Source organism: Ascaphus truei, chromosome 21, assembly GCF_040206685.1.
Source record: "Ascaphus truei isolate aAscTru1 chromosome 21, aAscTru1.hap1, whole genome shotgun sequence".
In the NCBI taxonomy this organism is placed as follows: domain Eukaryota; kingdom Metazoa; phylum Chordata; class Amphibia; order Anura; family Ascaphidae; genus Ascaphus; species Ascaphus truei.
Genome location: NC_134503.1, coordinates 1521766 through 1537132, shown reverse-complemented (window position 1 = coordinate 1537132; position 15367 = coordinate 1521766). Strand labels below are relative to the sequence as shown.

The window sequence follows — 15367 nt, the reverse complement described above, 5'->3', positions numbered from 1 at the left end:
GGCGCCGCTATTAAAAAGTTCCTGTAATAAATATAGATATATTATAATAATAATTTTAATCGGAACATGGTTGATGATTTGACGTGTTAAAAAGGAAAGAAATTATTTCTACGCGGGATTTCTGAACGCGGCGCACACTCCGAGGATTTCTGAACGCGGCGCACACTCCGAGGATTTCTGAACGCGGCGCACACTCCGAGGATTTCTGAACGCGGCGCACACTCCGAGGATTTCTGAACGCGGCGCACACTCGAGGATTTCTGAACGCGGCGCACACTCGAGGATTTCTGAACGCGGCGCACACTCGAGGATTTCTGAACGCGGCGCACACTCGAGGATTTCTGAACGCGGCGCACACTCGAGGATTTCTGAACGCGGCGCACACTCGAGGATTTCTGAACGCGGCGCACACTCGAGGATTTCTGAACGCGGCGCACACTCGAGGATTTCTGAACGCGGCGCACACTCGAGGATTTCTGAACGCGGCGCACACTCGAGGATTTCTGAACGCGGCGCACACTCGAGGATTTCTGAACGCGGCGCACACTCGAGGATTTCTGAACGCGGCGCACACTCGAGGATTTCTGAACGCGGCGCACACTCGAGGATTTCTGAACGCGGCGCACACTTGAGGATTTCTGAACGCGGCGCACACTCGAGGATTTCTGAACGCGGCGCACACTCGAGGATTTCTGAACGCGGCGCACACTCGAGGATTTCTGAACGCGGCGCACACTCGAGGATTTCTGAACGCGGCGCACACTCGAGGATTTCTGAACGCGGCGCACACTCGAGGATTTCTGAACGCGGCGCACACTCGAGGATTTCTGAACGCGGCGCACACTCGAGGATTTCTGAACGCGGCGCACACTCGAGGATTTCTGAACGCGGCGCACACTCGAGGATTTCTGAACGCGGCGCACACTCCGAGGATTTCTGAACGCGGCGCACACTCCGAGGATTTCTGAACGCGGCGCACACTCCGAGGATTTCTGAACGCGGCGCACGCTCCGAGGATTTCTGAACGCGGCGCACGCTCCGAGGATTTCTGAACGCGGCGCACGCTCCGAGGATTTCTGAACGCGGCGCACGCTCCGAGGATTTCTGAACGCGGCGCACGCTCCGAGGATTTCTGAACGCGGCGCACGCTCCGAGGATTTCTGAACGCGGCGCACACTCCGAGGATTTCTGAACGCGGCGCACACTCCGAGGATTTCTTGCCTTCCTCATACATGTACCCCTCTGTAGGACTGCAGCCAACACAGTAACTGGGAGACCGGTCCTTTCTGCGTATGGTGTACAACTGCGGTCGCCAACTCCACTCAAGCGCCACCAACAGGTCAGGTTCAAAGGATATTGCTGCTTCAGCACAAGTGGCTCAGCCAATGACTGCAAAACCTGCCCATAACATACTCCGTTTCCCATGTGTAATATACAGAGTCCCTCACTTACACGGCTAGCTTACGGCCACACAAAACAAATTACACTCTCTGGCAAAAACTCATTACAATTGCAGGGTTTCAAAAGCCGCCCCCCCCCCCGCCCCCCGCGCCACCTTCCGCACGTCATTCTGTACCTGTGTCACCAGGTGTGAGCTCTGCAATCCTGTCATTGTGTCAGGGAGATTTATGTTATCTGCAACAAGTGTGCCGCCTCCCCACTGGGCAGAAGGGGTCCCCACACTGCACCCTAGAGCAAACCCCTACAGCAGGAGAACTGCACTCCAGTGCGCAAGGGCCACAAACAGGTCAGGTTTTCAGGATATCCCAGCTTCAGCACAGGCGGCTCAGCCGAAGACTGAGCTGATTGAGCCACCTGTGCTGAAGCAAGGACTGATTGAGCCACCTGTGCTGAAGCCGAGATATCCTGAAAACCTGACCTGTTTGAGGTGGGGGGGAGAGAGATTGAGCACTGGGGTTGAGCAGCGCTGCCTTACAGGGAGAGAAAGTCCTACACAAACAGACTCCTCGGGTGCTGCACCTTAGCGCACCTTGGCAGATCTGCCATTCTGCAACGCGTTGCTGACACCGCACTTTCAGCGCGATGCAAAGCAATGTCGTGCAGATCACCTTAGTGCAAAGAAAGGGTTAATCCCGCCACCGCACTCAGAAACCTACACTGTAAGGGCAGAGATAAGCAGCACGTGTCCAATCTTCCCAGCGGCTCTAAAACCCGCAGGGCCGATTTGTTCCTGGGCTTCATTTCATATTTAGGGTAACATTGTCTATCCCCCCACGCATGTGCAAACTTTGCTAGAGATTGATATATTATATTTTCCATATGCTGAACACACACACACACACACACACACACACACACTTCTCAGAAACAGCAGCGTGTGCGGCGGAGATAAAAAACATGTGCACGGCCCATTACATCACACACATTCTAGTACACAATGTCCCTGCCAGGCTGCAGGTACAAATACAGGGGGGGGTGAGGGGGGGTGAGGGGAAGCACAAACCCGCAGGATACATACAGGGGAGGTTCCTCATAACACAGAAGGGTGTCAGATTGCTCCCATCTGCTCTACATTAACCAGTCTAGCATGTGCGTGCATTTCTGTAGCGTGTGCGAGCGTTTCTGTAGCGTGTGCGCGCGCATGCTTTGTTTGTCCAACAAAAACACTTTTGCCCAAGTGAACTGATTAGAGCGGTCTGATGTGGGTAATTCATAATGTAAATCTGACACGATAACATGTGTAATGTATTCATTAAAGTGAGATTTGGGAGGGGTTTGATCTCCTCACTCCTTATCTTTATTGGCTGTCTGATAAGGACAGGGGGGGGGGGGGGGATCTGCCTGTGTGAGACTGCACCTTTAAGGGCACACTCCCCTACTGTGCCAGTAATGTGTGAATGAGACGCACAGTGAAGAGTCAACTAGATTAGACCCCTGCTTAGGGGTGTGTGTCTGACAGACCGCTGGGAGCTACCGTTTCTGCAGGCTGCCTATATACAAACTCAGCAGCAAAGGCCCCACAATGTCACATCTTACAGTATCTGTAAAAACATCTTAAAATAAACAAGGGGACAGCTCCAGCGACCGCTGGGCGGGGTCTGTGCAGGAGACGACCATGTCTGGGACATGGAAAGGGAACACTGGTTATATTTTAAGTAACATGGCCTATTAGGGAACAGGTGGGGACAGTTTAACCCTTACAGTGTTAGAGGGAGCTGCAAAAGAAATCTGTTAGGAGATTGGTTACAGAAAGTCCCGGATATCGCGGGGGAACTTCCCTCTAGCAGAATTCAGTCTTCAATCTATATAAAGACACATTATTACAAGTGTAGCCCCCTCTTGGAAGACTGCTAGTTTCCTTGAATGGTTACAGCCTTAAGGGGTTAACTGTGTGGACTCCCTCGGGTTACACCCCTCTCCAACCATGTGATGTATGATGTCATTGTAAGGGTGTATATAGCCACCCTTTATGTTCTAGAAGCAGGTTCTTCAGAGCGGACAGGTCCTCACTGTGTATAAGAACATGTATTACGATAAGTTCCATCACCCTATATTGTTTTCAGTTAGGAACGTACCCCTTTGTAATTTAGCACCTATTAAATGGAACGGGAAACCTACGTTTGCGGGAGATGCCAACTATCCTGCCCTCATTGGGCGGCCACTACCGCAGCCTGACCCCCCTGCCCTCATTGGGCGGCCACTACCGCAGCCTGACCCCCCTGCCCTCATTGGGCAGCCACTACCGCAGCCTGACCCCCCTGCCCTCATTGGGCGGCCCCTACCGCAGCCTGACCCCCCAGGCCCTCATTGGGCGGCCCCTATCGCAGCCTGTCCCCCCTGCCCTCATTGGGCTGCCTCTATCCTCATTGGGTGGCCTATACAGCATTCCTCGCATGATCCTAAACCGTCCGGTCCAGCAGGTTCTCATTGCATCCTCGTCTACCTGCAGCGGTCTTCACACGCTCCTTTCCAATGGGCCGAAGCTATACACTCCCCCTGTATAGGAATGGGAAGCTATACACTCCCCCTGTATAGGAATGGGAACTACCAGGGGACGAGCTCTCAAAAGTATTGTTTGTTACAAGTTTCTGTAAAAGTACAGCGTATGTCGATACCGGTGGAGTGTTCCATCCGTCCCAGCCTGCAGCTACCCAACACCTTGTGAAGGCCAAGACTGAGCAATGACATTGTATCACACTAATCCGATGTGACCTTCTTTAGAGCCGGGTAAGGCGGGTTATACAAGATATGTACACAATGTCTACAGAAGGGAAAGGGTCTTCGCCGGTCACTTGTGGTTGACTGGCTCAGATTGCTAAATCCGGATTTAGCAACACACAATCCTTGCTTGACACGTCTACAGAGCATTAAACAGACAGAAGGAACTCACAGTCACATCCCTGTACAGGTGAATAGGATCATAATCAATGCCGTTGGTAAGAAAGAAGTCATTGACCACAGCCAAGAGCGTCATCTCGGGCAGAGAGAAGATGTCCATGTATTGCTTCACCACGGGACCCTGGCAGGAGAGAAAGTATACTCAGGTCACAGGAACGGCACAAGAGTCGCCCCCGGCTTACTATTAGGACTATAGGGAAGCTACAACACTGATTAACAATGGATGCCTCTGCTACAGGAGGCCATGAAATGGGCAGCAAAACCAAACATCTCTGTGAAGCAGCGCATCAACTCTGAAAACCAACAGGCTGTGTACAAAAGCAATACAAAAACACTATATACGTTGGACTCTTTGGTACTGCCTATACTTTCAGGAGTAGAAACACTGTTGGATCCCATGTTAAAGGAAGCAGAATCCAACCACCCATTAGGTCCTGATTAGCTTCCACATGTACAGTCACACAGAGCAGAGGCCTTGCACCCCTCTCCTGCGAGTTGTACAGGTGTGACCTCTGACGCGGTTCCCAGAGACAACAGGATAACTCGGAATATCAGAGTTTCCGTAGGGTACAGTGGCCATACTGGAGCAGTATATGGAGATATATCCCAGCATTGCTCGCTAGAGGGTAAAGCTTTTATAATACAGCATGTTCATTTTCAAAACCATAGGGCGGGGGTTCTCATTTGCAGTCCTCAAGACCCCCCCACAGGTCAGGTTTGCAGGATATCCCCGCTTCAGCACAGGTGGCTCAAACAGTGGCTCGGTCTTCGACTGATGGGATAGGACAGGAGTGGCCAACACCAGTCCTCAAGGCCCACCAACAGGTCAGGTTTGCAGGACATCCCTGCTTCAGCACAGGGGGTGCAGTCTTCGACTGAGCCACTGATTGAGCCACCTGTGCTGAAGCAGGGATATCCTTAAAAGCTGAGCTGTTAGGGGTCTTGAGGACGGAAGTTGGGAACCCGCGCTATAGGGTGATGGATGCCTGACCATCTCCAGGTCCTTGTGTTCTAACGCGTGGACATCCTACAGTTCTGGCCGCCCCCTGTTGTAGTGACCATGAGTTTTCTGAAGCGAGCAGAGGAACCTCCATGTTCTGTTAGGAAGGGCCCTTACTCGGAGCGCTTGGGTAGAGAGCCTGGTCACTGGGATACCCTGGCCGTGCCCAGCCTGCCTCAGAAAAGCACACAGCACCGTGGGGCCTTACCTTGCCGTAGAAACCGCTGACCTGTTCCAGCGGGATGTGGTGTGTTCCATGGTACAGTTCCTTAACCTCCTCATCTGGGACCGGCTTCAGGCCCCTGACGAATGGGGAGGAAGGCAGATCAGATAGTACTTATTGCTGGTAAGATTAGGTGAACACACCACACCAAAGAGAAGACCTACGGGGCCTGATCAAGTCTCCCCCCACCCCCCTACCCCCCCCCCAAAATCATTCAAAGTGTTTGGGGAATACGGCATCACAAAAAGCCCAACAGCCAAACAGGAGCAGCTCTCTCACTACAATTAACTGTTTGGCCGCAGTCAAAACGCCGCCGGGACACTGCGCCGTGATGTCCGCACCCGCGCCTCACACTAAGCCAGCTCTGCTTAGACAGGCCGCTGTCCCGCGGGACATTTAAACACGCAGTTGTCAGATCAGGCGGTCGGGCGCGGCAGCCAAACGTCTTTTACTGTTCTGTACAATCTGAACGTTTCTGGGGCCGTTCGTTACAAGACCCCGCGCCCCCCCATCCCATCCCCCCCAAACAGAAACAGAATTTACTGGCAGGTCAGAACCACTGCCCACTTTGTCTGCCCATTAATGCAACATACTCTCCTACAACAGTCCCCCTTCCGCCCCGATGTGAAGCGCTCAGCGGGGCTTCTTCCTGCCCTTCCGCATTATTTACAGCACATGCAACAGCTTCATGCGAGTTTTGGATCCATCACTCATTTTTAATATTGTTTCCTGAAGGACATTTCTGGACAGAACAGTCCCAAGACAGGGCCATGGGTAAGAAGTGGAAGCTCTCCGAAACGGTCACACTCACCTGTACACAGTGCCCAGGTGAATGTAGTGATAGGCATCAATTTTCATTAGCAGGCCCTGTCCGATGTGAAGACAAAGACAACAGCTATTCAGTTAGCATGAGCAGTGCTTACATAGCCACATTAGCTGTACAATCACATGTGATTAATCCGTCACCATCACTCACATGAATTAATACAGTCAGTCTCCCTCTGTACGTCACAGAACACAGTATCTCCGGGCCAGGGACTGCAGTCCAAGGTTTATATTTAAGTTTGGAGCACTAGCCCAGATGACCACGTGCATCTTGCTGTAACTCCCCACTGTTTGTTCAGTTCTGGACAATACGTGTTACATCAATAGGATTAAAATAAGTTAATGTGATATGGGACTCAACAATTATTTTCTCTGGGGGGCAGGAAAAGCAGATTAGGAGATAATTATACACATAAGTTATCTAGAAGACTACAAAGCTTCTGCAGAATGTAAGTATCAGGGTGAGGGAGTGTAAGCGTTGCTCGGGCCGCTCCCCAGTATGTAAGTATCAGGGTGAGGGAGGGTAAGCGTTCGCTCCCCAGTATGCAATTATCAGGGTGAGGAAGTGTAAGCGTTGCTCGGAGCCTGTCTCCAAATCCCCCGCTCCAATCAAAGTCAAATGAGCGTCATATTGGCAAAGCAGAGCGGTGCTGTGATTACCTTATTGATGTCGTAGTGCAGGCCTCGGACTGCAAAGTTAGGCAGGTAGTCATATTTGCGGATCCCAGCTGGGTACTAGGATACAAGGAACAAGTCCGAATGGTTTCGCTTTACTACAGAAACACACTAGAAAGCTGTTGTAATAAGCCTGGAAGGCCCAGGAAATGAGCACTGGTATATCTAGAACTCAGGGCAGATATAAAACCAATACACAAACCTCTCATGGATATTTTATAATACAGAAAGGTTTACGGTCTGCAGCTGAATGACTCCCTCCCTCCTGTTCATATGGCTGTATCATTGTGGGGCCGCCTACCTGCTCCTTCCCGATGTCTTCCTGCAGTGTCCCTCATCATGGCACGTCAAATGGTGTGGAGTTGCCATGACAACATGACGCCGCATTGTCGTAACACCATTTGACGCTGCGGCGCCATTATGAGGGACCATACAGAAGACATCGCAAAGAAGAAAGTAAGAGTTACAGAGGCCCCGCACTCTTCCCCGGCAATCAGTTTAGGGTGAGGCCTCTAACCAAGGGGCTCAGTGCCGTGGGGGCACCATCCACCCCCCGTGCATGCTGCATACAAACTCACCTTGTACTGTTCCACCAGGAAGTCTCTGGCAGTGTTGAAGATCATGGAGTGCAGGGCACTGGAGTACAAGGCCAATGTGTAGTCATAATCAAAGCCGTAGATCTCAATGTCACTGAGAGCCACTTCGTTGTTGGCGTAGATGGTGGATGAGTTCAGGAGGTTACACACCCCAGGAGGCAGCAGGTCTGGAAGGAGAAGGGCAGTAAATAGAAGGGCCGGGGGTCATTGGGTTCACCAACTTTTCTACACTATTTAGAAGCAAAAAAAGAAATAAAGGACAAAAAAAAGGTGGAAATAATATCCACTCAAGGTATCAGAATTTCAAATATTTACCATGCATACATCTATATATAGCTATAACCGGGAGATCTGCACAGCAATACTTATATATAGAATGGTTTCTCTTTACTGTGTGGGGCATTACTGAAAAAATACGCTAAGTGTGCGTCTCAGCGAGTAAACACACAGACTCCGATAACCCCACACAGTGTGACGCAGAGGAACATGATTCCAGATCCTGGTGTCAGCTTCTTGTGACCTTGGGCAAGTCACTATCTCCTTGTGCCTCTGGCACCAAAACATACATTATGAAATACAAAGAAAACAGAAGTTGCACTGACCAGGTGTTAATAACCAGTACCTTCCCCACCAGGTACAATACACAGAAAAGTTTACATCAGACCAGCGTTCAAATGTAAATCTTGCTAGTTCAGGTTAAAAAAAAAAATTACAAAAAAAAAGTGAATTTACAAACATCCATATAATCAGGGCAAATACCTTCCCACAACGACTAATCGCAGAGTTTAAAAAGAAGAAGAAGAGGTACATAGTCACCCCACGGGTCTCAAAAGCAACACTCGTGTTTCAGGGCTTGCCCATTCCCCAAATCATTTATTACAGGTTTGAGCAGAGGATCTCCAGAGCCGCACCCCGTTACTGCCCGCTCCGGGGACCCCGTTACTGCCCGCTCCGGGGACCCCCTGCTTCCAGAGATACTCACCGCCGTAGTGGTGCCGATATCCCTGCAGGCGGAGCAACTGTGTGCCCAACAGTGACGGCGTTTAAATGTCCTGCGGGCCAATAGGACGCTGTGATGTCATCTGGTGCGGATTCCTGTTGGCCCGCGTGACCTGGACCTTTAAAAACTCTCCGGCAATACCGGCGCCCCTAAAGAGGTCGGTATCTGCGGAAGCGGGGGGTCCCCGGAGCGGAAATGGACAGGGGTCAGCTTCAGAGACTCCCCGCTTCAATACAGATCGATTTCTTTAACGTGTGCGTGTGCGTGTGCGCGTGCGCGTGTCAGTCAAAGTTGCACAATGTTAATAACTAATTTATTCTTACAACATGTCTTTTTTAATTTTAAAATTATATAATAAATTAACACACACACACACACACACACACACACACACAGCAGCACGGACCCGTACACACAAAGTGTGCGTCACGTGCACAAGTGTTCGCACGGGCGCGCCCGCCAACTATAAAACGGGTCTAAGAGTAGGTGCAAGTACCGCATTTAGAGACCAATTAACAAACTTGCCGGGTTCTCTCCAACTAATATCCCAGTGAGAGTATTTGGACTTCAGGAATTCTTTTGAACTGCTTCTTTAGACCCTACACCCCCCTCCTCCGACTTCCAAATCCTTTCAACACCAGATCACAAGGTGCTGGGGGATGGGGAACAAAAGTGAGACTGATCAGGACCATGTGGGGAGAAATACACCTTTACATGCCAAAGGAACACCAGCCAAATACTTAATGCTCCCTAATTACTTTCCCATATGGACTATTCCCTAATTCTCTTTTCTGGAACTGGAGGGGGATTCAAAACCAATAGGATGTAGGGTTCCATGCAGGTAAGGGGTTAACCAACTTTCCCTACCATAGAAATAAGTACCAACGTGTTTTCAGTGACCAGGCTAGAAAGGGGCTGGGATCATAGCTCCTTAAACCTTTCTTCTGCTCACATTTGCACTTCAGCCTCTGAACAAGTTTTAACATATAAAGTCAGCATTTGCCAACATCAGAAACATTCATGCTGGGTAACTGCAGCAGGCTTTAATCTCAGGTCATCTCGGGCCCAGGGACCAAGATACCCCAAGGACATGAAACGAAAGACTGTTCCCTGACTGTACACAGACCCGACCAATGCACCCAGAATTGGGTAATCACATGTGTGGCACATGTTGCACAGAGTTGGGTTTGTATTCTTCTTGGTCAGTATAAATACATTTACAGCGTGCTTCTCATACAGTTACAATTTCAACCTAAAAAACAAGAAAAACAAAAGCGCAAACGCACATAGTGAAGTAAATAAAATCAAATAATTATTTGTTTATACGGTAATAAATCTGCGTACATCAGATTAGTGTACGCAGATTTATTACCCTATAAACAAATAATTATTTGATTTTATTTACTTCACTATGTGCGTTTACGCTTTTGTTTTTCAGTTGTTTTAGGGGTTAATTACCCCTACACACACAGCTGCAGACGCCATTTCTTAACACAGAGGTTGTGTATTATACTTAACACAGAGGTGATTAAGGGGTTAAAACAGTAGAGGTTTTTTGTTGCGCACTTATATTTAGCTTTTTCCCAATTTCAACCTAAACTACTAGGTAGAGAGGAGCAGCTCAGCGAGTAAAGGCAGGAACTGTAAAAAATCACACAGAGTGTGAATCAGGGGACCCTGGCTCAATTCCCCGGTGTCGGCTCCTTGTGACCCTGAGCAAGTCAATTATCTCTGTGCCACGAGCACCAGAAACAGATTGTAGCCTCATCAGGGCCGGGACTGAATGTAAAAAATATGCTGCATACACGGACACCGCCACGTGAGCACACGGACATGCACACACGGACACCGCCACGTGAGCACACGGACACCGCCACGTGAGCACACGGACACCGCCACGTGAGCACACGGACACCGCCACGTGAGCACACGGACACCGCCACGTGAGCACACGGACACCGCCACGTGAGCACACGGACACCGCCACGTGAGCACACGGACATGCACACACGGACACCCCCACGTGAGCACACGGACATGCACACACGGACACCGCCACGTGTGCACACGGACATGCATATGGACACCGCCACGTGTGCACACGGACATGCGTATGACACCGCCACGTGAGCACACAGACATGCGTATGACACCGCCACGTGAGCACACGGACATGCTTATGACACCGCCACGTGTGCACACGGACATGCGTATGACACCGCCACGTGAGCACACGGACATGCGTATGACACCGCCACGTGAGCACACGGACATGCGTATGACACCGCCACGTGTGCACACGAACATGTGTATGACACCGCCACGTGAGCACACGGACATGTGTATGACACCGCCACGTGAGCACACGGACATGCGTATGACACCGCCACGTGAGCACACGGACATGCTTATGACACCACCACGTGAGCACACGGACATGCGTATGACACCGCCACGTGAGGACACGGACATACATATGACACCGCCACGTGAGCACACGGACATACATGACACCGCCAAGTGAGCACACGGACATACACAGAGCTTTTTAGCAGCTCAGCTAATATGCTGACACTACGCTGCAAAATAAGCTGCTGTCTTTCAAAAGGGGCCCATGGCCTGTAGCAGGGAACGGATAAACTATATCTCCACCCAAAGCAATAGCAGCAGAACAGAGTATAGTTTCTCCTCTTACTTGCTCATTCAGATTATCTACACGTAACTTTTCCCCGCCCCCTCTGGAAAACCGCAATGTGACTGGTTTTTGGGTAAACAAAAAAAGATTCTGGCAGCGAGAGAGATCCAGCTCCTTGTGTCAGTAAAAGTTTGACAGAATTGCCACATCACCATCCAGCCAGAGACAGCGTGTTCAGGGACGACAAGACAGCATACTGCAATCTCCCCGTGGCAGAAAGACACATACATGTAAATAAGCATTAAACCAGAACCCCATCTCCGAGGATAATCTGTGGGTTTCTAGCAACCAGCCCACAGATGCCAGCAACGCAGAGTTTCCAAATCAGCAGCCTCACTGCTGCTCACATGACGTGCGATGGTTTCGGATTTCAAAAATTGAAAATTAATCTAGGAAACGTGACAATGTTTGCAATTATCATTGCATTTATTTACCAATATCCAATTTTATTCAGCAGTTTTTTATATCTATACTGGCAAAAACAACAGGTTTTGCTACAATCTTGCCTGCATGTAGATATAAACAAACAAATTAAAACAGTCAATAGCAAGTATTTCAGAAACACAAGAACATTAAAACCTTACAATGCTGCATTAACGCTCACACACGTATTGTTAGCGGTCAGATTTTGGGATGATGCAGTTATCCATCCCACACCATTGTGGGTAAGAGCACATGGGAGGGGGCTGTCTTGCTTTTTGAGGTGATACTACAATCATACAGCTGTAAACATCATGAACTTTAAAATGATTAAATAATGAGTTTTCCCATCCTATGGATTCTAGATGTAGAAATAGCAGCAGGCAGTTGTGCAAGCTATAGGTCAGCCTCACAAAGACTTGCTTATGTATCCCAGGACCTCAACACCTCTCACAAATATTACTAATGATCAGATTTGCTGCATGTGATGAGCGCATGTACCTGTACCCCCACAGAGACAGGTGCGTTTGTACGTGCTGCCTGGCGGGTATAGCTGGAGCATCCATGCCGGGATTGTGTCTGAGCACGTCCCTTTGACAGATTGATACTTCTGACAGGCAGGCTCAGTAAGCATTGGAAAGCTCTGGTTGCAGGCAGGAGTGAAAAACAACTTAAAGATTTAAAGATTAAACTTCTAGCAGGACGAATGAAGAGATTCAGTAAAATTCCTGGCCCTGTAACAGGGGATATCAGTTTCAGCACATCACATCCAGCAGAGAAATACTGACAAGTCATCCAGATAAACATGATTTGGAGAAATAACCATCCAAACAGGTTAGAAAGCAAGCAATGCCGTTACTGCCTAGGGTCTGTTAGCAAGGAACAGGGCACACGGACTTGTATCAAATTACAGACATTTTATTGAGCCACTATGTCCATCGCTTGGGCTGTGAAAACAGCCTCAAGGATGGTTTCCTACAGAGGGACCATTACCCTTACAGTGCCTCTGAAATGAAACGGACAGCAATAAAATGCACTGCAAGAGTTACATCACCAAATAAAAACTGTGTGACACCTCTCCAACCAATTACAGAAAGCAAAAAAACAATAGGCAAACAGGTCTGCACCCCCACCTTGCTGTCACAAGTATACCGACATGCACAGCTGCATGCCCCAACAGTACCAAATATATACGCAATGATCTCCAGTAAGTAACAGACTCCACAGACCTACAATTACTTTGTTATCAATAATACAATTAAATCTTCACACTAGCGCTGAACCATCTCCGCAGGAGGCGGCAAAAGACTCCTACGCATGACAAATGCAATGCCACAGCTTTACTAAACGCCGCTCTGCAGCCCACCCACCTCTACTGAAGGGTCTGCGCATGGAATTAAATGTACAATTAGACCACCATCCTTATTTTGTTCTATACCATAACTAAATATTTCCGTACGACAGAAGATTTAATATAGATCTATTTTCCCCTCTAATTTTTTAATGCAAACAAACGCTACAAATATATCTTTTAGAGCAGATAATGGGCTGGCGTTCTCCTTCAGTAACCTACTGATGTATGGGGGCTATGTTGAACCTTGTGAATCAGTGCTAGCAAAACCAGCTACCAGACAAACTCAACCAATCCCAAAACTGAGAATATTAAAAGGGATCCATCAGCTAACTAGTCTACAGCATTCGATTACTTTTCTAGCCATAGGTTTTCTCCACTATACTCTGGGTGAGTATTATAACAAATGCTGCAGGGAAAAGAAAAGCCATTTCTGGCAATGACACTATTAGTGTTCTAATTGTGTTTTATTTACATTCTTAATCCTTTATTGATACACAATTTATAGGTCACACTATTATAATCTTATTTCACTAGCCTATATCAGAGTTGGTGCCTGTAGGAACTGGTTAGTGGGTGCATCAGGCCAGAACTTGCAGCGAAGGTATGTCCTGGTCTGCATGGGACGGTTCACATGATGTGCGGACAGATATAGCAGTATCTGTATGACATGCCAGTAGTGTATACTAGGCACAATGTGAAACTTCACAGCATTAGGAGCACGAAAACATCACACTCGTATGAAGGCAGCTCTCCGCTAACCAGGGAAAGCTGGACAATAGGAGTTAGGTACTCACAATTGTGTTGGTGAGTAGGTCTGTGCTTGAAGCTACAGGCACCAATAGTTAAATATTAGTATTTAGATTATGGAATTAGGGAAGGCTCTCCTTAATTGCCACTGTTAAATTCCCGGTTAATGCGCTTGTATGAAGATTACCTCCCTGCACTGTTTTGTGCACAATATAACTAATAATGTCATGTGAGTGAAGGACGTCAATACACGCAGAGGAATTACGCTCAGTCACATTAACAGATTTCTTGCGGCCCCAGGAAACTCGGGGTCCCCTCCAAACATTAGTTATTGGCCAGTTATTTCACGAAGAAGTCGCCTTAGAGACTAGGATTAAAGGGGCATGGAGTAACTCACCGGCCTGGATACGAGGGCTATTTCCATGGATATTCCATCTATATGCCAGTAAAGGAGATGGGTTTGTGGGAATTCCGGGTACAACCCCAGCAACCCAACGCCAGCCGCGTGGTAACCCAGGCCAAGTCACCAAGGCATAGTATGGCTTGGAGTGACGGGTGCAGAGCATCGTACCCCTGATCCGGTCTCACCTGCCATTGACCAGCACAGGGGGTTAACACCAGATCATGGGACAATACCCTGCACCAGTACTTGGTGCACCTGCCCCTAAACTGGCTATCAAACCAACAACCAGGAAAACAAAACCAGGACCGGATCATTATCACACAGCTGAGCTGAAGTTGCCTGCTAGATTTGGGGGGGGGGGGTGAGAACTAGTGAAGGTTAGGGCACCCCAAAAATAAGTATTCGTGGGAGGGGGGGGGCGGAACTAGTGAAGGTTAGGGCCCCCAAAGGTATTCATGGGGGGAGGGGGGTACATGCACGGTTAACCCTCATTGCAGGAGGTAGGTGAGTGAGACCGCGCAGCTCTGACACCGGTAGGTACCGGCGGGGGTCGGTACCTTGCACCAGCTTCTTCATGTCCCCGTAGCGAGACCACAAGAAGTTCTTGTTGTCGACTTTAGGGGCGGTGGTGGAGGAGAAGAGGCGGGCCCGAGGCGGGGGGGTACCGGCGGTGTGTGGGGGTATCTGGGAGCAGGAGGCCTGGGGGTTTGCGGGACCCGGTGAGGGGCTTGGAGCGGAGGCAGAGCGGCAGCCATCCCGTCCGGTGCTGTAAGCGGCGGCTCCTCTCCCAGCGCCACGCAGCGCCCGGCTGACAGCTGCAGCCATCACCACAAGCACCGACCCGGTAACTGCTGCACGCGCACACCGGCGCCACAACAAGCCTGCGGGGCCACGCCCCCCCGGGAGTGCTCATTGGCTGAGGCGCACGGCAAGTGGGCGGTGCTAAATCCCTGCAGCCAATGGGATGGGGAGGGGCGTGGCCCGACTGCTTGGCGTTTTCCATGCTGGCAAAAGCAATGATCCAGGCCGTGCAGCTGCACCCAGAGCTAGAGCTAAATCAGGCCGTGCAG

The 15367-nt window shown here is 49.6% G+C and overlaps 1 protein-coding gene across 2 annotated transcripts in view; it reads right to left on the bottom strand.

Moving 5' to 3' along the window:
- The window catches only part of NT5DC2 (5'-nucleotidase domain containing 2), a 29483-nt gene extending 14321 nt beyond the window's left edge, over window positions 1-15162 (bottom strand). The window contains exons 1-6 of one of the 2 annotated variants that reach the window (XM_075578358.1): window positions 14855-15162; window positions 7661-7845; window positions 7068-7142; window positions 6394-6449; window positions 5568-5661; window positions 4352-4480 (exon numbers count right to left, since the gene is read on the bottom strand). In XM_075578358.1, coding sequence (XP_075434473.1) covers window positions 4352-4480; window positions 5568-5661; window positions 6394-6449; window positions 7068-7142; window positions 7661-7845; window positions 14855-15122 — 807 coding nt within the window. In that variant the 5' untranslated portion in view covers window positions 15123-15162. Of the gene's footprint in view, window positions 1-4351; window positions 4481-5567; window positions 5662-6393; window positions 6450-7067; window positions 7143-7660; window positions 7846-14291; window positions 14476-14854 lie in introns of those variants that run through there. The other variant, XM_075578360.1, reaches the window with a different exon arrangement.
- Between the last annotated feature and the right edge of the window lie 205 nt (window positions 15163-15367).